A 21841-nucleotide genomic window follows, 5' to 3' on the forward strand; every position below is an offset into this window, starting at 1 on the left:
CTCCTTTTAAGTTAACATTTAAGTCGTTGCTCGAGCTTACGAATAAAAGTGCATGTGTAATTCTTAGGGAAGAAATGGAGGAGATAAAGCAAGAAATTCTTTCATTGTCTGCCAAATATTCGTCGAAATGCGTCGAGTCTGCCGCTTTGGAGGAGAAAGTAGGTACTCTTACGAAGCAACTCGCACAAGCGCAACAGCATATAATGCAGCTAGACGCTAGGAACAAGCAGCTGAGGGCGCACTTCTTGGTGGAATGTAGCGACGCTGGTATCAATGATACTATTCAGATTTTAAAAAGCGGAGAGAATGACACAGTCGAACCGAAGGAGGAACTTTACAAGCTACCACAGCACATAAAAGTATGTAAAATTAGGCGAGCCTAATTCTAGGATATATCATTCGTGAACAAGTAGACGTGGTTAACCACCGTACATACTATATCGTAATATCATTAACTCTGCTGCGATCGATTACACGTTACGTAAAAAAAAGAAAGAGAGAGAGAGAGGGAGAAGCAAGCGTTAACGCGTAATCGTCTATCCATTAGCTAACATCGATTTCTAGCTATTCCATGAATTCGCATTAGCCGTACTGACGCATATTTTCGATATTTCACTAACAGCATGGGGACACCCTTCGTGAAACGACCGGTGTACCACAGAAATCTTCGTCACTAAACACCTCGCCAGCGTACTCACCGCAACGTGTAAGAAATAATCACGAGTCGATGCAAGGAACGAGCGAGGAGCAGAAATTAACGAGCGAACGCCCAAAAAGCTCCTTATCCACGCTTCAAAAGTCCCTTTCGGCGGATAAACCGAGCAGCTTCTCGTACAAGCTCGAACGAATTAAATCCATATCGTTGCCTTACTCGAATAATTTAGTTAAGCCGGGGAGTAGTACTGCTATTTCATCGCACGATAGGAAAGATACGATCTTAACTCAAAAGAACGAAGAACATAATGGTATAGCATCGCCATTATGGGACAGCTTAAGACCAAGGAGCGGATTGCCCCATCAGTATCAAGGTACAGAAGAGAGGTGAATGGAAACGTATCAAAAAAGCATCTCTGGTGGTGGTGGTGGATATGCATCTGTATTCGGATAAAAAGTGCTGCTTTCCTTTTTTTCTTTTCTTTTGTTTTTTTTTCCCCCCTGTTTTACCAAGTACATTCCGCATTCAGTGTATATACGAGTAAATTGGTCATACCCAGTTCTATATCGACGGAAAAAGATCAAATTGCTTTGTTTGTGGTATCGTTTGTTATGCCGTGTGATTTACTACGATACTTGAAGCATGCACTCGAATTGACTTTTCTCTACTTTTCTAACACGGATCTTTTAACCGATATGCGAGATCGGGGCAACCCGGACGTTGTCCGATTTATATCTATAACTGGTGCTTGTTGAAATTAATTACTCCAAAACGGGGTTGCTTGTATTTTACGGAGGCAAAAAATCGCGACGAAAAGTTGATTCAAAATCATTTTTCTCGTACCGTCTTTTGAAAACTTTTGTATCCTTAAGAAAAGATTATTCTCCGAAAGAACGGTACGTTTGATGACAGGAGAAACGTGTTTACCAAAGTGACGCTCACTCGTAAACGAGTACGTTTATATCTCATTGATTCTAACGCAAAATTTGCACGAGCCTTTTATAATATTGTTAGTAAATACATATATATATATAGACATATTTATATACGTGTTAAACGTCAAAGCATGAAGGTGATAATTTATAGCTCAATCATAACCGATAATCATATTCTTATTTGCTAACATTTGTTTGAGAGCAAATTAACAATGCGCGATACGCAAGACGATCGTGTCTTGCCCTATCTATAGACGTCTGATCTTAATGCAATACTTAACTGACTTTTCATAGAAATCGAAGTTGTATCTCTATGTCCATGTATACGCTTCTACGTGGAATCGTAGCTCTTACTTGGCCAATATTTAACCGTTCGAGTGACGCTTCTATCGGAATTTAATACAGGGATGTGTAGGGGATAGAATTAATTGTGATGTTTGACGTTAAATTGAACGGAGAGCGCATTTTGACGTAGAAGTACAGGTACGATTCCCTGCATTTTCCTGGACACGATAAGAACGTGCAAGTAACTGTAACATTTAATCCAGCAGTTGGTGCGATTAATAAGGTATCCGAGTATATAACTGATATTCCTTGGAAAGGTGTAATCCAAAGTAAATGAATCTTTGTTTGTTGCGAAAAGCTATCGCATAGATACATTTACACGCGTGTAATATCTGTGAGATATGAAAGCCCTATTGGCGCATAACTGTATTTGGACAATTATTTGAAACAAAAGGTGGCACAGCAGAGATGCGAATCAACGGTACTGGCGGTCGGAAACAGGCGGACAAACAAAGTGAAAAACAGCAACAATCGGAGACATATACCCTCCGTACCGACACTCGTCACCCATCCTACCTCAGCCCGGAACCCCCAGCTCTCTCCGTTGCAGGTCTGCTATTCAAAAAAAGAAAAGAAAAGAAAAAAGAAATACATACCTTTCACGTAATACATTCGATGAAAACCATCAACAGCTTTTTTCTGTAACCATTTTTTTTTTACTTCTTTCCCTCTTTTCAGAGCTGATGAGGTCTCCATTATTGAGGTGGTCGAGCAGAAATTGTCGTAGCTTGCCTCCTACACCTCTACCGAGTTATCATCAACCGCTCCACCCCCCACTCCCCGCGGTGGGCATGGTTGCAGAGAGGAAGAAACGTTTCGAAGTTTAAACTCTGTCCATCTTACGCATTAAATCACTCGAATCGTCGATTTATATACGCACGAGCCGTCGCCTTTTACGAAATATTGTGCAAAATTCGTTCTTGTGTTTTATATGGTGCTAATCCGGTCGCTCTCGTGCATATTACTTCTTGATTTCTGTTTTTCTGTCTTTTTTCTCTCTCTTTTTTTTTTTTCTTCTTTAATCGTAGATGGGCTCAGGAATTGAAATGCGTGGGAACTCGGCGTTTAAAATGCGTCCCTTGTGACTGTTATTCGCGACGATGATTCAGTATATGCGATTCGTAGATAATTAGTATACTTTGATAATGTGCAATAAGTCGTGCTCAAGTACGTGCTTACCTTGTATCGCATCACTCTATTGAGCATGTTTATAAGGTAAACATGATTCAATAATAATCGAAACGAGTCTTTAGACTCGTCGAAGTAGGCGGGCTCTCTACGCCCATCTTCGTTCCAGGTGGCTTACTATACGAGCGTTCATTACACGCCTATTCGTACAATAGGTTGTTTTTTGAGAAAGTTTATCCAGAAATTTTTGCTAAGTACATTCGTATACAAGATGGCCGCGAGATTCTCGCGACGACTGACTGTCCTTTGATATGCATTTAAACTTTGATAACAAGTTTTTCCGTAGATAGCGATTAGTCCCTTTCCTATGAACAACTTTGACCAATGATATTTGAGACGCGCTATTTTTCCTTTTTTTGTTTAGAACAAAAGAAATTACTTTCGACCAGAAAATTATCTCCGCTGTATACAAACTTGGTGCGCCAATTACAATTAACGAAGGGAAGGAGAATAAATCGCGAGTCATGTACACAAGAAAATATTTCGTGATAATTGCTATAGAATATTCTCTACTACTCCAACGCATACGTATCTCGATGTTAAGTCGTCCAATAATAACGATAGAATCCGTTTGAATCGTCCGTTTTCCAAATATATATCCACACATGGTTAAGTATATTTCTGATTTCGAAGTTAACGGAGAATTTCATTTTAGCCGGAACAAGCTCAAATTTCTATCATTCTTTTGTATATCAATTTTGATTCGAAATTAGACCCTTGTTGTATGAATTTTTTGTTACACACGGAATAAATCTAAATTAATAGCAACGTGCAAAACGAGAGAAAGTGAGAAAAGGAAAAGACTTTCGTTGATTTAGAATCGAAATGAATGTTATGCTTGTTTTTGCTCTTGTTATGTACAGATTTTGCACATAATTATGCCGTTATATCGTCGCATTGTGTATTATCGCATCTTTCATCGTGTAAATGTTTTCAGATTGCGATCATTTGATGTTAATACTGTATAGTTTATGATGTTTTCTCTAAGATATCAAATATAAATAGTTTTGAATTAATCTTTTTCCATTGAAAATGGATCGTTTACTATATATCACTATTGTATTTTCTACTTTACGACCGATCGCGATCCGTTGCAGCGATTCGCTTGCTATTGAAACGGTAAACGATGTTAAAAAAAATTCATTATCTCTTATGTAATTACTCAGGATTGTTTAACATTTATAATATATTACGATTATGATATTGTATTTGTATTATAATTTATAACACGTTTGAAATAAAATATACAGTAACTATCGTATATTTGTTTCTTTATCTCGCGTCTGCTCGACTCTATTCTGTTGAACAAAAAAGTCAAAATCTTGCTATCATTGATACTTCAATAGATATTACAAGAGAGACAAAAAGAGGACAATTTCAAGCATGGTTTAAATGTCGGTATATTACATCGAATAAGTATCATCTGTCGAATGATTGAAGAAACAAAAAATATAAAGTTTGTACAAATAACAAACGCTTTCCTATTGATCTATCTTCACAGGAAGTGTAATCTTACATATGCTTTTATTAGTTGTATACTATATTATTTTTACGCGATTCATCGCGCGTGAAGTGAGAGTAACTTAGCCGAGCTTCTACGTCGATCTAGCGCATAATGGTGACAGAGAGTTGCACTTGCAGTTCGTATTTGTCTATATCTGTCGCTAAAGTCACGCACATCGTGATCGAAAGATGGTAAACAGCCTTAACAGCAACTTAATATTGTTTCGATGAGAACAGACATTGTCGGGCAGCCCACTTTCTGATTTTCATAGGCCTCTTAATATTTGACAGCTCCACAAAGTCGACCGAAACGGAGATCTAGTAATAGGAGAATATGATATGCTAGAAAGTAATCGTGTATGCGTTACGAAGTTGACCGAAGTAGTGGGCGGGCTTACGTAAACGACCGAAGCGAACAGACCAATCGGAAGGCAAGGCACGAGGCACTCTTACGAAGTCGTACGAAGTACTCGTCGTGCGTACGAAAAGAGCCGAAGCGAGCCGCTAATTAGGGATCTCGGCTTAGGATAAACTGTGCCATCTCCTTGCTCGCATACGTCTCCTTGTATCTCCCCAGCTCCATGAAATCAGCCGCAACAGAGTTCTTGCAACAGGATAGTAGAAAGTATAAAGAAGTTAACGCTAACCTCTTACGATATCATGCTCTCCTTGTAATACGTTCTTTTTGCGGCCAAAATTCTGTCTTTCACGAACGAGAAGGAAACAATATAGCGCCATTTAAAATATATTGTAGAACGTTCAAGCGATCGTTTTTATAGCCAAATAACCTTTTTCGTATATTCCGGTGAAGATACATTTGAGTTTCGAGAAAAGAACTGACAGTAATTTTCATCCCCGTTGAAGGTAAACGAAATAAAATTTACCAAGAGATATATAAAATACGCGTAATTAATTATTAACGATTGTTATATAAAATACAAAAGTACGCGTGGTTCTCCGCATATTTCCTCGTCGTAAGACCCGGACAATAGATATTGTATAATACTGTATACGAAACTTATTGTGTAATATTATAAACAACTGTCGTCGAAGTATTGGTTTCATATGTTTAGATTTTGTTAAATTTGTTATTATTTCCATACCAAGCGAAAAACATTTGATAAATGCTAGTTTAACCTCTCGTCGATAGTAAGCGCTGCGATCGACTTTTAACCTCCTCTCTCATAGTCCGTCGGTAACGTCGAGTGAGGGAGCTCGGAAGGGTTCGAGTTAAGGTTATGGACTTTTATTATTTCGTCAATTTAATAGTTACGTTTGTTTCTAATAATAAATATTTGTCATGATCAGTTTCCTATTAAAATAGACAAGTGCCAGGAATCTGTTATATCTTTATTTCGTTCTAATGTAATAATTAATTTTCCGTGTAATCGAATTTAAAAGTATAGGCAAAGTTGCTATTTATATTTGAAGAAAAAAATTCGTTCCTTGGAAAACGTTATTTTCTTTACCCGTTAACCGTAAAATTAACCAAAATCATCCGTTGAAAGTATCATTGTACCCTGATAAAATATGATACCGATAAGAGGACTACCTTGTCTCTTATTTAGGCGATATCCAATAACAACGGTATCTAGTAATTCTTATTTTTGTTGTTATAACATTACATTTAATGTTAACGTTAAACAATGTCACCGATATTCTACGCAAAGGGATATAACTAAGATAGATCCTAAAGAAGCTAAAAACAAAGTAAGCACGGATTTTGTGGAAGTAGGTAATTTGTTTTAATTTTCATGTTATCCGCCAATGATGAGACGCTACTAACATTGTATTAAATTTTCTGTTATATTCCAGTTAAGCAAAACACGATATCTGCCGGATACTTAATAATTATAGCAGTGGGCATTACCCTTTCGATCTATATCATTTATTCCATAGTACACGAATTGTTTTCTAGTAACAGCCCGTACGGAGTTTATAATAGAGCTTTGGATCGTTGTCAAAAAGACACAAAAGTTCTAGATGCTCTTGGAGAACCCATAAAAGTTTATGGCGAAGGAAGAAGAAGAAGAAATCATTTTAGGTAAGACAAAGCTAATTTCGTTAATGCTTTTACACGGACAGAGAATGTATTTTACAATTTATCGTAGTCATGGTTTCTACGAAAAAGATGGCATGAAATATTTGACGTTGAAATTCTATATGGAAGGGAAAAGACGTAGAGGCATTGTATACGTGGAAGCAAAAGTAAGCATACGCACTGTTTTCTATGTATTACTTCGTTCGTCATTGCTTCGATCGGTGATCTACATAAGTAGAGATCCCGTTAATCATATAATTCAATTTAAATTTCAGAACGTATCTGGTAATTACGAACTTACACATATATATATGAAGCTGGATGATATTCTCGGAAGTGTTCTTACAATAGAACATAATGAAAAGTAGAAATCAACAGTCGCAACGAATAAACGTGCTTAATCGTTTGCACAACGAATAAACGACGTTAATTAATTGTTTACATATCTTGTAAATCTGTCAAAGAAAATGAATTGTACATGTAGGAGATATTTTTTATCTGTAGAATAATACTTATATCGTGTATGAGTGTTATTCATTCGTTATTCAAGGTATATCGTAACAATTATGTATGTATTATGTATACAATGTGCCAATATCTACGCACACGTGTTTTTTCCGAGAAGAGATCATTAAATTCTTATAAATACTTAAAAATTTACATCGCATTCCGTCGTTTAATCGTAACTCGACTCGAGCGATATAATTCGAAGCACGCGTCAACATAGTTCTGTCCTCTTCGGACTAAGCTCTATCAAAAGAAAGGTATTAAAAAGAAGCACGTGTCCGAGCTCAACAGTAACCTCTCAAAAGTAAGAGCGAGTACGTCGAGCGGGAGTTCTCTCTCACGCGCTTCTTTGCCAATACCAGTAGATTCGAACTGACAGTCGTGCATCCGTCGGCGAAGTACGAGCCACTCGTTACGCATACGCGATTAGGTGAACAAAATTTCGCATTAACGGGGAAGATATTCCGTGACCGTAATTGTAAAAATAGGAATTTTAATCAAGCCTCGATCGAGATCGAGAGAAGGTACCGATTTAAAAAAACGGAAGAAATTTTAGACGATTACACCGGATTCTCGCTAATCGCACCCATTTATTATTTTCCTATATTTTCCTATTTCTCTGATACTTATACTTCGAGGGTGAAAATAAAAGAAAAGAAAAGAAAAGAAAAAGATAAACACAGATTCGTCTGACGGTTACGGACCACGGTATCACGGTCGTTGGCAAGGAGTGAAGCCGATCGTCGACGTCCTTGACAATCGTCGATAGATTGATCGAAGAATCACGTTTTCCTTCGATTCGCTTTAAAGGAAATTCATCGGATCGAACGATCGATAAAGATCGCAAGCGGCACCCACGGACATCCCGTCTCACAGTGCGCCTCTTGACTCTTTCTTCCGCGATGTTTTTGCTCGCCCATTTTTTTTTCCTCCAAGAATCTCACAATCGAAGTTCACAATAAGAGAAGCATCGATCTGTAAACATAACGCGTCCTATAATCTCTCGCATATTCATCGTCAGATTCGTTGAAAGAAAAGGAGTAAAAAATCGATGATATATCTCGATAAACGAGAAGATCGATCATAGATAAATATAAAATTAGCACCAACGATCGAGAAAAGAAATGTTGAAGAAGTGTTGTTCCTGCTTCACGGGATTCAAGGCCGTCTTTCAACCTCAAGACAGTGGCACGGCTTTAAAACCGATATGCACCAAACCAGAATGTATGCCTCGTCCACCGAATGTCTCCGAATCAGGTAACGATCGATTTACTCGTACGTATCGTCAATCGCACTTTGATATTTACTCCCACGAGTAACTGTCACGAGTTATTTCAAGGACATCGCGTTGCAAGTATGCAAACGATTATTTCCTGAATCGCGCATCTTCCTCGCAAAGAAAAACGATTAACGTAATTGAGATCCACGATGAAACAAGGGAATAACATTGGAAAAGATTCAGAGAGAATTGCATTCATCGTCAGGAAGTTAAACCCCGCGAACGAGTCGTTGCATTATCCTCGATCGAAAATTACATTAATTTAAGACTCCTTCGAATCGACGATCCTTCTCGTCGTTCCAACTTTTATCGATAAGAGATCAATGGGTTATCAAACTATGATGGAAGATGCGGGGACATTTCATAATTGAAATCATCGCGAATTCCACATAGTAACGCATTTACTTTTACATCGCTTCGCAATCCTTCGCGATAATTCATAAGCGTGTGTCATTAATATGGCGTTGCTAATAGAAAGAAAGAAGTTTTATGGTCAGCCTAGAAATTATGCGGAAAATGATTTCACTTGCAGAGACACGCCTATCTCGCCTACGGTTATCTCGACATGGTTATATACGCTTACTCCCATCTTCCGTTCAATAATATTTAACCAACCTTAGCCTTTCTTCTTCGAATCGATCCATTCATCCGTCGCGAAGTTCGGAATTTGTCCGACAAAAGTTGGCCAAGGTAAAAACGCCTCGAACGTTTGCGCGCCTTTGGTAATATAATTCGCAAGTGCAACGAGCGACGGTGTTTACGTTCTTCGCGGGTGTGAGCGTTTTCTGGTCGATGATGTCATTGGACTCTTACGCCGATACAATGATATTTAAATCTTTGCTCGTGCTCGTCGCTCGTCGATCACGTTTCTACGAAAATTATTTATATCCAAGTTTCGAACTGGTAGAGATCGAAAAGGACAAGTTTTTTTTCGCACGCACGATGCACAATGCACGATGTTCGAACGTTCGTGCAACGAGAGAGAGAGAGAGAGAGAAGGAGACTTTTCGGCATAGCCGTCCGTAATCGAGTTAAATCGTTTATTTCAATCTCTCGCTTAACGGAGAAGTGCCCTTGACACGGACCCTTGACACGCTCGGTCGACGTTTTTAGAGAGGATAAAAAAGATCTGGAAAAACGTACTTGGACTCGATTCGACTCGCCTCGCGAAGGAAATATTACGTTTGTACAAACGTGTACGCTCGCAAAGGAATTCGTACTCGTTCGTTATTCCTCTCCGTTGGCAATTGAAAGCTCTTAACCGTCTAAAAAAAGAATTTCGTTAACCCGCGGAGCGCGTTTATTTCCTGGCGCCATTCGCGGCCCGTCCCGCCGAGCGAAAAGAGGTTTAACAATTTCTTAAAACAAATACACGGATGATACGAGTTTAAACGTATAGAGAGTAGGCCGTGAAATAGTTCGCAAACGGCCGAGAGGCGATCCATCTCTCGCGCAATCGGCTGCCAGCGCCTGATTTGAATTATTAAAGGCGCCTTCTCGACGCGCGTGCAAGCGCTCGATCGCTTGATCTCGTTTCGAGTCGTACAGATGCGTGAACCGTCGCTCCGAGAATTCGATCGTAATCGTTCACTTTGGCAAGTTCGAGTCAGAGAACTCCGTTCCTCGAAAGCACACCTACGAGTGATTCATAACGTCGACTCTCTCTCTCTCTCTCTCTCTCTCTCTCTCTCTCTCTCTCTCTCTCTCTCTCTCTCTCTCTCTCTCTCTCTCTCTCGTTAAAATACGCAACGAGTTTTCTCGTCGTGTTTTCTTACTTCCTTCCTTCCCTCCTGCGTTTTCGTCGTAATCCTCGCCTTCCACGTTAGACCTTTTCGTCGGTCGGTATGATGCATCCGATAAATCGATAGACCTCAACGAGAAATCTTCGTAGCTCGTGTATTTTAGCATACCTATAAATACGATTGCGTAAAAATATACGGAAGTGGAGTACGTCATCGCCGTACTATGAGTCAAGCATTGTAGTCCGTCCAAAATTAAATAGAATTGTCTTCGTAAGCAACGAGTAAGAACGCTTAAGAGATCGTTAAACGGGGTGTCTCTAGATCGCTTTAACAAACCGCATGATAGGCTCGGTAAACGAGGTGACACGAGAGGCTCGATCGTCGGAAATATGCGTCATTGACCCACTTTTCGTAAATATCGATCGACGAGAGATCGATAGAAATCATAACGCGCAAATCCTTTCTCGATTAGAAGGATTCGAACGCCTCGAGAATCGGCGTTTCTTCGTCGAAAAAGAAACGTTCGAGGTAATCCATCGATCGACAAATTCGACGAAAGAATTCGAACGAGCAGAACGGAGCGGAGCTTACCGATATGGACAAAAACGATCGTTCGAACGCGAATCGAAAATGATCGGTATATCGATACCTATACCTCTATACCTATACGTTTCGAGTTTATTATCGAGGCTCTTTATTAGCTTCGTTTGACGACTCATTTAACGATCTCTCATTGGCAATCGATCTTGGCTGGCACGCTCGTTAATTACCCGCTATAAGGAAGCAGACGTATCGAGGATCGAGATCGAGTCTCTCTCTCTCTCTCTCTCTCTCTCTACCTTCGAGATTTCTTTTCGACCGTATCTCGGCTATTCATCCGGCGAACGAGATTCCTTGGAAATTGATCGCGATCTGTAGAAATGGGAACTCGAGTGATATCACTTTTCGCAGATCGGTAAATCGTACGGTTCCGCGATAGACCGCGTAGATCGCATAAAACGATAATTAATGGGAGGGACAAAGTGGGAGAAACGATCCATCGAGAGATAGAAGAGCGAGAGACCATGTATGGTCGCGTGCACCGTGCACGTGCCTCGCGCACCGCTCCTCCGACTTGGAATGAACCAGTTGCGATCGCGACTTTCAGTGCATCTGCGGATCTCCTGGAGGACTTTACCGTATCGAGTACGAGCTCCACCGAGCGTCGCGTACGTTACGTCGGTAATCCCGTATGGATTCGGTCAGGCGCATCTTTGCGAGACGTCTGCCACCCGAACCGATTCCAAATCGTCGCAGAATGTTTTACAGATTTTACGATCGTTACCGCATATTCAACGATCGACACTTTCGACCGTTTCCCTTTAGATTTCATTGTGAGTGCGTTGCGCCGCTAAACCCGGCTACGCGCAACGCTCTAATCTCCTTCGACATTTTTTTTTATTTTTAGGGGAACATTACGGGGTGCCGATCTTGACGATCCATCACGTCGATCCTTGCATAGGAGAGAACGGAAACGATCACAAAACCTCGAGATACGAACTGATGACGCGCCAAGGAGACGAGGCGAGACTCGTCGTCAGGCGCGGTCAACCCTTTTACTTGCATTTGTCGTTATCGAGGGACTACGACCCTACCATAGACGGTATTTCTCTCATTTTCACCGTCGACGGCGTGGAGCAGCCTCAATACGGGCATGGCACCCTCGTCGCCACTCCCGTTCTCGAGCCAGGAGAATATTCCGAAGCTTCTTGGCAGAGCACCATCGACGCGATAGAGCCGGCCTTTGTACGACTTAAGGTACGCGATGAAACGAAAGCTTTTTCGGCGATGCCACGAATCTCTTTGAAACGTTCTTTTCATAGATCACACCTTCCCCGAACGCCATCGTCGGCAAGTGGAAGATGGATATCGATACGAAAAATAGAGAATCGGAAGGTGCGGTGAGTTACACGATGGAGCATCCCATTTACATTATCTTCAATCCGTGGTGCGAAGGTACGTCCTACGTTAAAAATCGACATTTTTTCCCCTTCGCGAACGATCATTAGTTCGTTGCTTCTTCGGGATCTTATAGAGGACACGGTTTACATGGAGGACGAAGCTCGGAAACAGGAGTACGTGATGGCCGACGACGGTTTGATTTGGCGCGGTAGTTACAATCGTTTGAGACCCACCGTATGGAAGTACTCGCAATTCGAACGGGACGTATTGGATTGCGCTTTGCACCTTGTGATAAATGTCGGAAAGGTTCGAATCTCCGGACGAAACGATCCCGTCGTCGTATCTCGCGTTCTATCGGCGGCCGTGAGTATGAAGTACTATTTTGACAACTTCGAACGCCTTCGTACGGGCACGAGTATCGCCGGTCGCAGGGACGACCACCTGTCGTTCGTTGAAAGGACAAAAGCGATACGCGAGTTTGCACGATGACGGTTTTGACGATTCGTCGAAGCACGTATTATTGGCCGTAGGTAAATTCGCCGGATGATAACGGAGCCGTGATGGGTAATTGGTCGGACGATTACGAGGGTGGAACGCCACCGACGAAATGGATGGGCTCGCAGAAGATCCTTCAGCAGTACTACAAGACGAAGAAGCCCGTTAAATATGGCCAGTGTTGGGTATTTTCCGGAGTATTAGCCACCGTTTGTCGTACTCTTGGCATACCCTGCCGAGTGGTAACCAATTACTCCAGCGCCCACGACACTCAGAGTAGTTTGACGGTCGATTATTTCGTCGACGCGGAGGGCAAAATTATGGAGGAACTTAACAGCGACTCGATATGGTAATGAGGACGTAAAACGCCATCGCGGACTATACTACCATCCTCCCCCTATAATTAATCTCTCGAGGAATTCGCTGTTAAAAAATGTGACGCCTCTTCGAACAGGAACTTTCACGTCTGGAACGAGGTATGGATGAAGCGCTTGGACCTAGCCCCCGATTGCGATGGCTGGCAAGCCATCGACGCGACTCCTCAGGAATTGAGCGAGAACGGTTATCGTTGCGGTCCGGCGTCCGTGGCTGCCGTAAAGAACGGCGAGGTCTTACGTCCTTACGACAACGCCTTCTTGTTCGCCGAGGTCAACGCCGATAAAATATTTTGGCGATACAACGGCCCGACTCAACCTTTGAAGTTGATACGAAAGGATATTTATGGGTGAGAGTTCGATCGCGAGAACGTAGAATTTCGTTGTATAACGTGGAATTCCCTTTCCTCATCTTCTTCTTTGCTCGCGTAGAATCGGTCAGCTGATAAGTACGAAGGCGGTTGGTCGCTGGATCAGGGAAGATATCACGCATACCTATAAATATCCTGAAAGTAAGTTTACGCTCTTATTCAATCTCCGTCCAGATCTCCGAGCGACTCGCGAGCATCGATGTTTTTACAGAATCGGACGAAGAACGGGCTGCCATGATCAAGGCGTTGCGCCAGAGCGAATCGCTCTTTAGTCGCTACTACCTCAACGAGGAGTTCAATGACGTCATGTTCACCTTCGAACTTCGCGACGATATTATAATAGGACAACCGTTCAGGTACGTAGATAGGATCGTCTGCAGGAGTTTGCAAGATTCGGATCGAAGCTGTCACTCGTTTTATTATACTTTTTTCAGCGTCGTTCTTTTGATCAAGAACCGAAGTTCTTACCAACAATACGAGGTGTCCGTTATACTGAGGGTCGAAACGGTTCTTTATACCGGTCGCGTCGGTACTCCGGTGAAGAAAGCGCAGATCGAACGTTTGGTCAAACCTGGTGTCCTCGAAGACGTACGCATGGACGTCGCCTGGGAGGAATACGGCCCACGATTGTTGGATCAATGTGCCTTCAACATCGCTTGTCTGGCCACGGTCAAAGATACAAACTTTGAGTATTTCGCTCAGGATGATTTTCGCGTGAGAAAGCCAGACATAAAGATCGAGGTAATTGTCAACGCGTTGGTGTCTATCCTCTTACTAGTTGAACGTTCGATCGAAAATAATTTACTTTTAACGAGCAGTTGTTGGACGAGCCGATAGTAGGCGAGACGCTCAATGCAACGGCAAGGTTTAAGAATCCATTGCCGATTCCGCTGAGAAAGGGCAGATTTTTGATCGAAGGGCCTGGCTTGGAGCAGCAATTAAAAATAAAATTATCCGAGCCCGTGGAAGTCGATGCCGATGCGGAATGTTCGTTTTCCATGACGCCAAAACAGGAAGGAAGGGCAACGATCGCTGCTAAGTTCTACTCTAAGGAGCTGGAGGACGTCGATGGATTCGTCAACTTCATGGTAAAGCCTACGAAGGAGTCTCTGAGCAACGACGTTTGATGCCGCTCGAAACCTTTAGGGAATATTCTTAGGTCATTCTTACGACAATAAAGGCGCGCGTCGAAGACGAAGAGTATTTTTACAAGCCAAAATCACACACGTTTGGATACGTATTGATATTTACGAAAGATTTATATCTCTTCTTTACAGGTACACGAGAAACCGCACATATGTATTATAGAAATATATTTTTGACAAATTTTTACACTTGTACGCACAGAAATCACATTGTCGAGATCTAATGTCTCATCCGTTGTCCTCTACCCAAAAAAAAAGAGAGAGAAAAAAAGGAAAATTACCTATTTTTCTTCCTCGTTCGACGCAGAACGCAGTGGAAGATCTCCTACTGGCAGGTAATGAAAAATTTAATACGGCAGATATATCAGAAAGAGTAGATACGGGTGACTTTCGAGCGGAACGGGATGAATTGATAGTCGTCGATTAGGTTTCATTCTCGAACGAAGCGTAATTATTTGGAAGAGAAAGGAGGGCAAAAAGGAAGGATGACGGAACGAACGTTGGGACGGTACGCGCGATCCTGATGCAAACGATGTATCATCATCCGAGAAAATTAATGTTGAAATATGGCTGTTGGTGAATGATAGGTGAGGTAGGAGGCTAAGCGATATATCGGTACTAGAAAGGGAGATACATACGTCAGAGTGTCCGAAGCGAGGAAGGGAGAAAGAGTCGGAGAAGTTATTGCGAGATATCGATTAATGAATGCCGGTGCAAAATCATAAGGTGACGAAAATAGCGAGGCAAATTGGACAGTGAGTTGAAGGGAAGACTGATGAAAGACATCGACAAGGGCGTTGTAGGTAGAATCGGCCGAACGAGTATCCCTCTAGCTTTTCTCTCTTCGAGTACCGATCGAGTACGTTCGTTCAGCCGGATGGATCCATCGTCGATGGCAGCAGCCACGATCATCCGCGTTGCACGCGCTTGACAAACGCTGCCTTCTTTCGAGAGATTTCGTATTTTCATGAAAAACCGTCTTACCTTCGGTCCGTCCATCCGTCGAACGAATAGAAGAATATCGTGTATTGGGAGATCGGTGTAGCGGACGAGAGAAAAAGGAAGAGACAAAGAGAAAGGAAACAGAAGGGCAAACAGTGAGATATGTCTGCGAAGGTAAGCGTGACGTGTGATGGACGTGTAGCGGCCCCTGTCCGCGGGGTTCTCGAAGAAGAGGAGCCAGTGGAGGAACTCGTGGAGGACCCATACGGGGGGTTCATTTGGGTTCAACGTGATTCTGGACTCGGCACCATGCTACGCGCCATGCATCAACACCCAAGATCCATCCCATTATGTATATCTCATCAAAATAACAAACACGCCTTCCACCGTTAAACCAACATTCCTTTGTTGCCATCGAAAAGCCGGTATCCATCAGAATTGCCAGGGAAGATGCGTCAGTGACGTATGCCCCTAACCGTGAAAGAGAGAGAGAGAGGCGCAACCCCAGCGGGACGTCGTGCGTGGTAGGGGGCAAGAATTCGAGATTTCTCGTGAAACGTTATTAATGCCGAGGATCAACGACGATACGCGCGATCGGAGAGCGTCCTCCTTCTTTTTAGATTTTTATCTAGCTCTTCCTACTCGTCGTACAAAGAATTAAGCGTAACAGCGACGATTGTTCCAACAAACCCACGGCTGCTCGTTGCAACTTACATTTTTAACGTTACATCAATATTTTATCTCGACGGCTAAAGCTTCCATTCGTTTCAGGAGGTGGTTCTCTCGAAGCTCGATAGATGGCAGCACGATTCCCTCTCGTCAAAAAGCATCAGCGCCGTAGCAAAGAAGGGCGACGTAGTCGCGAAAAAAATTTTAATCGACCGAGGTTTTAATCGATCGATTGCATTTTTCGATCCGCGTAGTTTCGAAGAATTATCACTCACGCAAGAAATATTTATCGAAAATAATTAACACGCTCTTCTCGTCGACACGGTAGGCGGATTACCACCTGTCGAGTCAGCTTGCATCGAAGACCACCGAGAAAGACCTAATCGTTCCGATGAAAAAAGAAAAAGGATAAAAAGCGAAAGAACGTTTAATTTTGCGGTTCGTCGGCGCTTCTTCCACCTATAGAGAAACAAATTACTTCCTTATTAGATGGCATACATTTTATGAAAATTATAGTCGGCGCATAATGGTCTCCGTTCCCATAGAAATTGGCCCAATTTGGGTGACAAGCGATTAGGACACGCGAGGTTAAGCCAAAGGTATAGGTATAGCGAGTAAGTAGTAGTTTTGTCTTTCCCTCCCGCCCTTTTCCCCACTCCCTCTGCCTCCCCCCTCTCTCTCTCACCCTCTCCGTAACCCCTCTTCCGTTTCGGTCACGCCAAACGTTGTTTGTCGGCAATTTTCGAATGTTTATCTCTTCTCTTTCATCGTACCGCGAGAAAAGCGCTCGATCTTTCCTTTTCACCGATGCTTTCACCTTCTCTATTACTTTCTCAGCCAACTGTGGAATAGCGTCATATTTTCTTTTCTTCTCGTCGACTTTGACGCACCGTTGCGGTTTGAAGAAGCAGTCGGTGTTCGTAAAAGAGATCACAGCAGCAGTCGAACGAGTACGGTAGCGACCGCGAGAGAACCCATTGTTTCTCGAAGAAAGAGAGATCGGTTACCTCGGAGCTTTGAGAATATCATCCTTGTCTCGTTACACGAACGTTTGCGCGACAGCCTATTATTTCGACCGATCATAACCATAATCTCGGGCGGAATAATGGGGGAGCCGTCCGAGCGAAGAGGAGCAAGATGGCTGTGACACAATGCCCGTGAAAGAGAAAGAAAAAAAATTATCGGTCTTTGAAAGTCGGGGTAGGAGATAAACGAGAGAGGAGCTCCTTAACCCGTATCCGCTAAAATACGATACTGGTTTCGTGGAGTACGATTCGGAGAGAGAGAGAGAAGGAGAGAACTTTGCGAAGACTCGAAACTCGATCGGTAGACTTTCGTCGAGGATGTCGACGAAAAGGCAGGAGGAAAAGGAAAGTCCATTCGTCCGGCTGTTGGCGCCGCCGCGCCGTAGAGAGGTTCGAGAGCGAACCCCATTACCGAGGAGATTATGGTAAAGCGAGTACCAGTGGCAGCGGTAGGGCAAGAAGGGCAGGGCCGTCGTAATTAGGGCGTCGCAAGAGGGAGAAACGATGGCTCGCCCGAGGACACGCAAGTAGAGTAGTAGCGGTAGTGGTGGAGTAATAGCAGCGTGGTAGAGCAGTAGTAGCAGCGTAGTGGTAGTAGTGTAGCGGTGGTGGTGGTGGCGATGGCGGTGGTGTGGTGGTGGTGGTAGAAGGAAGAGCTAGTTTACACAAGGGGAAAGGGAGAAAGAGAGAAAGGATTTTCCACGGGCGCTCCTCGTTCGGCAAGCCGGGAGAAAACCGATATTTCGACGAGCGTTGGGTAAACGTTGCTAGTACTACGTACCTACCTACAACCTTTCATCCACATGCCTAGCCAGCTAACGCCTCTATATACACGAATCCATGGACATAGGTACCTATGGAAGTAGTGGCTACATAATAGAGGCGCATAAGTGGGAAGAAGGGAGGTGTACGCGTAGTCAGTCAGTCAGTCAGACCCTTTTTCGACCGGGGGTGCATGCGTAATGAGGAAGGCGCGCCATTCCAAGCTCCCCTTTTTCGCATATCATCCCTCTTTCTCCTCCTCGCCATCTCGAAATCCCTCCTAGGGAGAGCCTTCGTGCACACCCCTCCGAAAAATACCACTCCCGCTCCCTCTTCCTCTCTCTCTCTCCCCCTTCCCGCTGGATGGAAAGCTCGAATAGCGCTGCTTCTCGCGAACGTCCAACTTCGAGGATTACTCCTACGGAAAGTGCTACGTCTTGCCATCCTCGATTAGACTCCCCGATAAGGGAGAAGAGGGAGAGCCGAACGAATAACGAATAACGAAAGCTGCCGCGCGTAAGTAGATACACCGTTACTCTTGGAGGGCAACGATAGTTAAACCCCTCGTTGTTATGCGCCCGACATGCTGCCAAAGTCAATCTCTCGTTCGCTCTCGTTCGGTGCATCTCCCTTTGTTTGGACAAACTGTCAGCGAGTCGCTACCATCCCCGAGTAAATACAGAAGCGCAAATAACGACGCGTCGAAGCGGACGATCGTGACACGCTCGAAAAAAAACGATTTCGTTGGCTCGGCTTTCCGAGTTGGAATAACGAACGAGAAAGATTAGGGTCGATCTTTCGGGCGAGTCTCGCCTCGCGCTGCCCTTCGTGTTCCGGCAGAGAGAGAGAGAGAGAGAGAGGAGCGGGTGAGTTTGTGGCTCGCCCGAACAAATACCTAATTATCGATAAGATCTAATAGAGACGTAAGGAAGAAGATTTACAGGTCGGAGGATCGAAGCCGTTCTCTTATCTTTGGAAATTATAGACGAAGATACTTAATACTGCTCGAAGTAATATAACGAAGAATCGAATTTGCGATGAGAAATAGGTAAGAAGAAAAATCGATCGATCGCGGCCACGTTCCTATTACAAGGTCGGCCTTGGTGCAGGTACGTTCGGTCGATAAAACAATTGCCGAGGGGATAATCGGCATTATTTACGCCGGATTCGCTCGGAGATAGTACGACGGGGGCAGCAGCTGGGTGTTCGCGGCGCACGAAGAGAGAGGGTGGCGCGGATAGAGAAGATTCCTCCTCGGCAGTTATAAGCCTAGGGTGATCTCCTACGGTGGGTCCGTCGGCTTAAGCTTTATCCCATCCATCCTCTCTCTCCCTCGCTATACCCACCCCCCGCTAAAGTGGCCTCAATTAGATACGTCAGTGGATTTCGATGTCAAGCAACTAGCCCGGATCTCTCCCTTGGGAGAGAATCGACGACCCCTTTCTCCCTTCGCGCGCCTCGTGCTTTCTTCTTTCGTTCGTTCGTTCGTTCGTCCTTTCTTTCCTACGTTCCGCGAAAAGCAGCCTCTTAATTAGTAGCAACCGCTCCTTTTATTATCACGCGTTGCGCGTTCGAGGTTATTCATTTTTGGTACTACGCTCACCTCGATCGTTTCGCTTTGATCGAGAAGCGAGCAGCTTGTCTTCCAAGAGCTTAATAGAACGCGCACCCGGTCGCTTCTCCGCTAATTATGCTATTACTCAGAAACGTTCTCCCTCGTTTCTCGAAGCAATATTTGAGCGCGAATTATGCCGATTTTCTCTTCATCCTCCTCATTATCCCTCCACCTTTCTTCTTCTACGTTTCGTCCCTTTCCTTCTCGAGGAACCCGCTTCGAGTACGAAATACTCCGTTCGCAAGACTTTTCATCAATGTCGCTCGCGACGGTTTCGCCGAGCGATCGGGCATAAGGAGAAAAAGGAGAGAAGGCGCGCCGTATGTCCGCCGTTACGACCTAACTTCCCCTTGTAACGACTAAATAAGACTCCACGGTTAAAAAATTAATTTCGAGTAGAATCCACGTGCGGTTAGCCGAGCTAGGGTGTCGACGATGTCTAGGGGTGGTAAAGAAGAAGGACTAGAATTTATTAACTTTGATACGCGTTTGGAAAAGAAAAGGTAGAACGTGGAGGTGGAGGTAGAAGCAGAGGCAGAGGTAGACAGCGAGAGAAAGGGAGAGAGGCGAGAGCACGAATGGAATTCCAGAAGAAGCGTCGCCGTGCGCGTTACAACGTATTTCACACTTCGGGCAAGTCGCCCACGCCCAAACAAATATATAATGCGGCATTAGAATAACAAATAGTGGTTGAAGCATCCACGCCTGCGAACCGCGGGGCGCCCTGGGGCCCGCAGCACCCACGTAAATACTAATACGCGCATAAATAATTGCATCTTCCGTGGCAGCGGCAGCTCCGAGATGGTGGCTCGTTTCTCTCGGCTCGGATTCGTCGCAAAACCTTTCCCGGATATCTACTTGCGTGCTTACCTACCTACTCGCTACTCGTGCGTTTCCTCGCTCGCTCGCTCGCACGAGGACGTCAAACGTCAACGGCGACGTGCATCGAGGAGGAAGACGAGGTCCGTCGACGAGTCCTTCGTTATCGACCACGAGTGGAAATGGAAAATTTGTTGATAAAGGACCACGGAGAAAGGGTAGAAGGAGGAAATTCCTTTCGAAGCGGTGGGTCCGTTAAGAAAGCCGGTAGACACGTTACAAAGTTTTTTAACGTCCACGTCGCGCGCGAGCACCTCTACGATCTCTCGAGGGTCTCTCGAGAAGCGAAGAGTAAACGCGTACCTTCCTCTTGGCCGTTCCTAGTAACAACGGAAAAAGCACCATCCGTGTTGCCGATAACGAGGAGACGATGCGAGACGGACGGACGACTTTCGAGAGAGCGCTCGAGAGGACGACGGCCCGTCGATCGGCCTGTTTCCTCTTCGAAACTCTTTACAAAGAGGAAAGACAAACTTTTAACGCAAAGTCTGTCTATGTTTGCTCTCCTTCTTTATTTTTCCTTTTTTTCTTTCTTTTTTCCCAACGACTTTCGACCAGAAGAGTTTTGCTAAATCTTCGCTCGGATATTTTTTTTACTCCCCTCCCCCTCTCTCTCTCTCTCTTCGACGCGCGCATCGACGAGATTACGGAGCGCGAGTCGAGACGTACGAGAGATAGAGATAAAGAGCGAGGGGGTGGAGAGAGAGAGAGAGAGAGAGAGAGGGCGGAGAGGATTGGAAGAAAAAGAGGCGTGTGCGTGGCGTTAGAACACGTGTAGGGTGTAAGATCGAGGACTGCGTGTCCCATGAATAACTCATACGAGGCGCGCACACGCACGATCGTGTTTCCAACATGAGAAACGCCACCGCGCGTAATCATTTTAACTTATATATTATCGTTAATTATTTTCGAGCGCAACGCACGAAGGTAGCCGGTCGAAAGCTCGAAAATCCTTCGATCGTAACGACGTCGAAGACGCGGAGGAACGTAGGTTCGATGGACGAGAGGAAGCGAAGGAGGATTACCAGGTAGAGATAGGATCGACAGGATGCTCCGCACAGGCCGAAAGAGAAAAGTGCTGAGCCGTCGTCTCTCGTCCTGCATATCCGACGCGTATTTATCGATAGCCCTGCCTCGAATCGCTGACGTTTTTCCTAGCCGCGTTTCTATCGCTTCGTGCTCTTGGGAAGGCTCGCTTCGAACGGCCCAAGTACGCTTTCTTCGTACTTCGTGGGATAATTCCAAATCGATTTATCTCCGCGATCGGTAATCGATGCGGTAGATCCTAATTACGGGCCGCGACTCGAGTCGCATCGAGAGCGCGTCAGAGAGGAAAGGGAAAAAGAGGATCGTGGACGGACTCGTTCGCTCGTGGACTAGGTAAAGTAATGCGTCACCAGACACCCTCGCCGCATGTGGTCGGCCATA

General features: G+C 44.2%; 3 protein-coding genes across 8 annotated transcripts in view; all 3 read left to right on the plus strand.

Moving 5' to 3' along the window:
• The window catches only part of LOC127063516 (protein outspread), a 62106-nt gene extending 57722 nt beyond the window's left edge, over positions 1-4384 (plus strand). For 2 of the 4 annotated variants that reach the window (XM_050993411.1, XM_050993412.1), the window contains 4 exons: positions 68-359; positions 623-1028; positions 2330-2485; positions 2614-4384. In XM_050993411.1, the coding sequence (XP_050849368.1) occupies positions 68-359; positions 623-1028; positions 2330-2485; positions 2614-2762 (1003 nt within the window). In that variant the 3' untranslated portion in view covers positions 2763-4384. Of the gene's footprint in view, positions 1-67; positions 360-622; positions 1029-1884; positions 2486-2613 lie in introns of those variants that run through there. The other 2 variants (XM_050993414.1, XM_050993413.1) reach the window with 2 other exon arrangements.
• A 1328-nt stretch (positions 4385-5712) lies between these two features.
• Positions 5713-7191, plus strand: LOC127063552 (mitochondrial import inner membrane translocase subunit Tim21). Its single transcript, XM_050993502.1, has 4 exons — positions 5713-6361; positions 6442-6670; positions 6738-6834; positions 6943-7191. Exons 1-4 carry the CDS (start codon positions 6157-6159, stop codon positions 7033-7035), a joined length of 624 nt encoding a protein of 207 aa, XP_050849459.1. The 5' UTR covers positions 5713-6156; the 3' UTR covers positions 7036-7191.
• Positions 7192-8144: 953 nt separating this feature from the next.
• Positions 8145-14708, plus strand: LOC127063525 (annulin). 3 transcript variants are annotated; one of them, XM_050993451.1, is made up of 10 exons: positions 8145-8431; positions 11643-11992; positions 12058-12190; positions 12270-12499; positions 12667-12980; positions 13086-13355; positions 13438-13517; positions 13588-13732; positions 13811-14117; positions 14195-14708. In XM_050993451.1, the coding sequence occupies exons 1-10, from the start codon at positions 8299-8301 to the stop codon at positions 14501-14503; spliced, it is 2271 nt and encodes a 756-aa protein (XP_050849408.1). In that variant the 5' UTR covers positions 8145-8298; the 3' UTR covers positions 14504-14708. The 3 variants fall into 3 exon arrangements, with proteins under 3 accessions (XP_050849408.1, XP_050849409.1, XP_050849407.1); XM_050993452.1 differs by lacking the exon at positions 8145-8431 and adding an exon at positions 9123-9143; XM_050993450.1 differs by lacking the exon at positions 8145-8431 and adding an exon at positions 11313-11568.
• Positions 14709-21841: the final 7133 nt, after the last annotated feature.

Source organism: Vespula vulgaris, chromosome 4 (assembly GCF_905475345.1).
Source record: "Vespula vulgaris chromosome 4, iyVesVulg1.1, whole genome shotgun sequence".
NCBI lineage: Eukaryota > Metazoa > Arthropoda > Insecta > Hymenoptera > Vespidae > Vespula > Vespula vulgaris.

Excerpts from the sequence above, each read along its gene's own strand:
- LOC127063552 (XM_050993502.1), top strand. The coding sequence starts at position 6,157 with ATGATACCGATAAGAGGACTACCTTGTCTCTTATTTAGGCGATATCCA. Across the intron at positions 6,671-6,737 it reads AGAAGAAGAAATCATTTTAG|TCATGGTTTCTACGAAAAAG; the intron begins GTAAGACAAAGC and ends AATTTATCGTAG. Across the intron at positions 6,835-6,942 it reads TTGTATACGTGGAAGCAAAA|AACGTATCTGGTAATTACGA; the intron begins GTAAGCATACGC and ends TTTAAATTTCAG.
- LOC127063525 (XM_050993450.1), top strand. The coding sequence starts at position 11,427 with ATGGATTCGGTCAGGCGCATCTTTGCGAGACGTCTGCCACCCGAACCG. Across the intron at positions 12,191-12,269 it reads CTTCAATCCGTGGTGCGAAG|AGGACACGGTTTACATGGAG; the intron begins GTACGTCCTACG and ends GGGATCTTATAG. Across the intron at positions 12,500-12,666 it reads CTCGCGTTCTATCGGCGGCC|GTAAATTCGCCGGATGATAA; the intron begins GTGAGTATGAAG and ends TATTGGCCGTAG.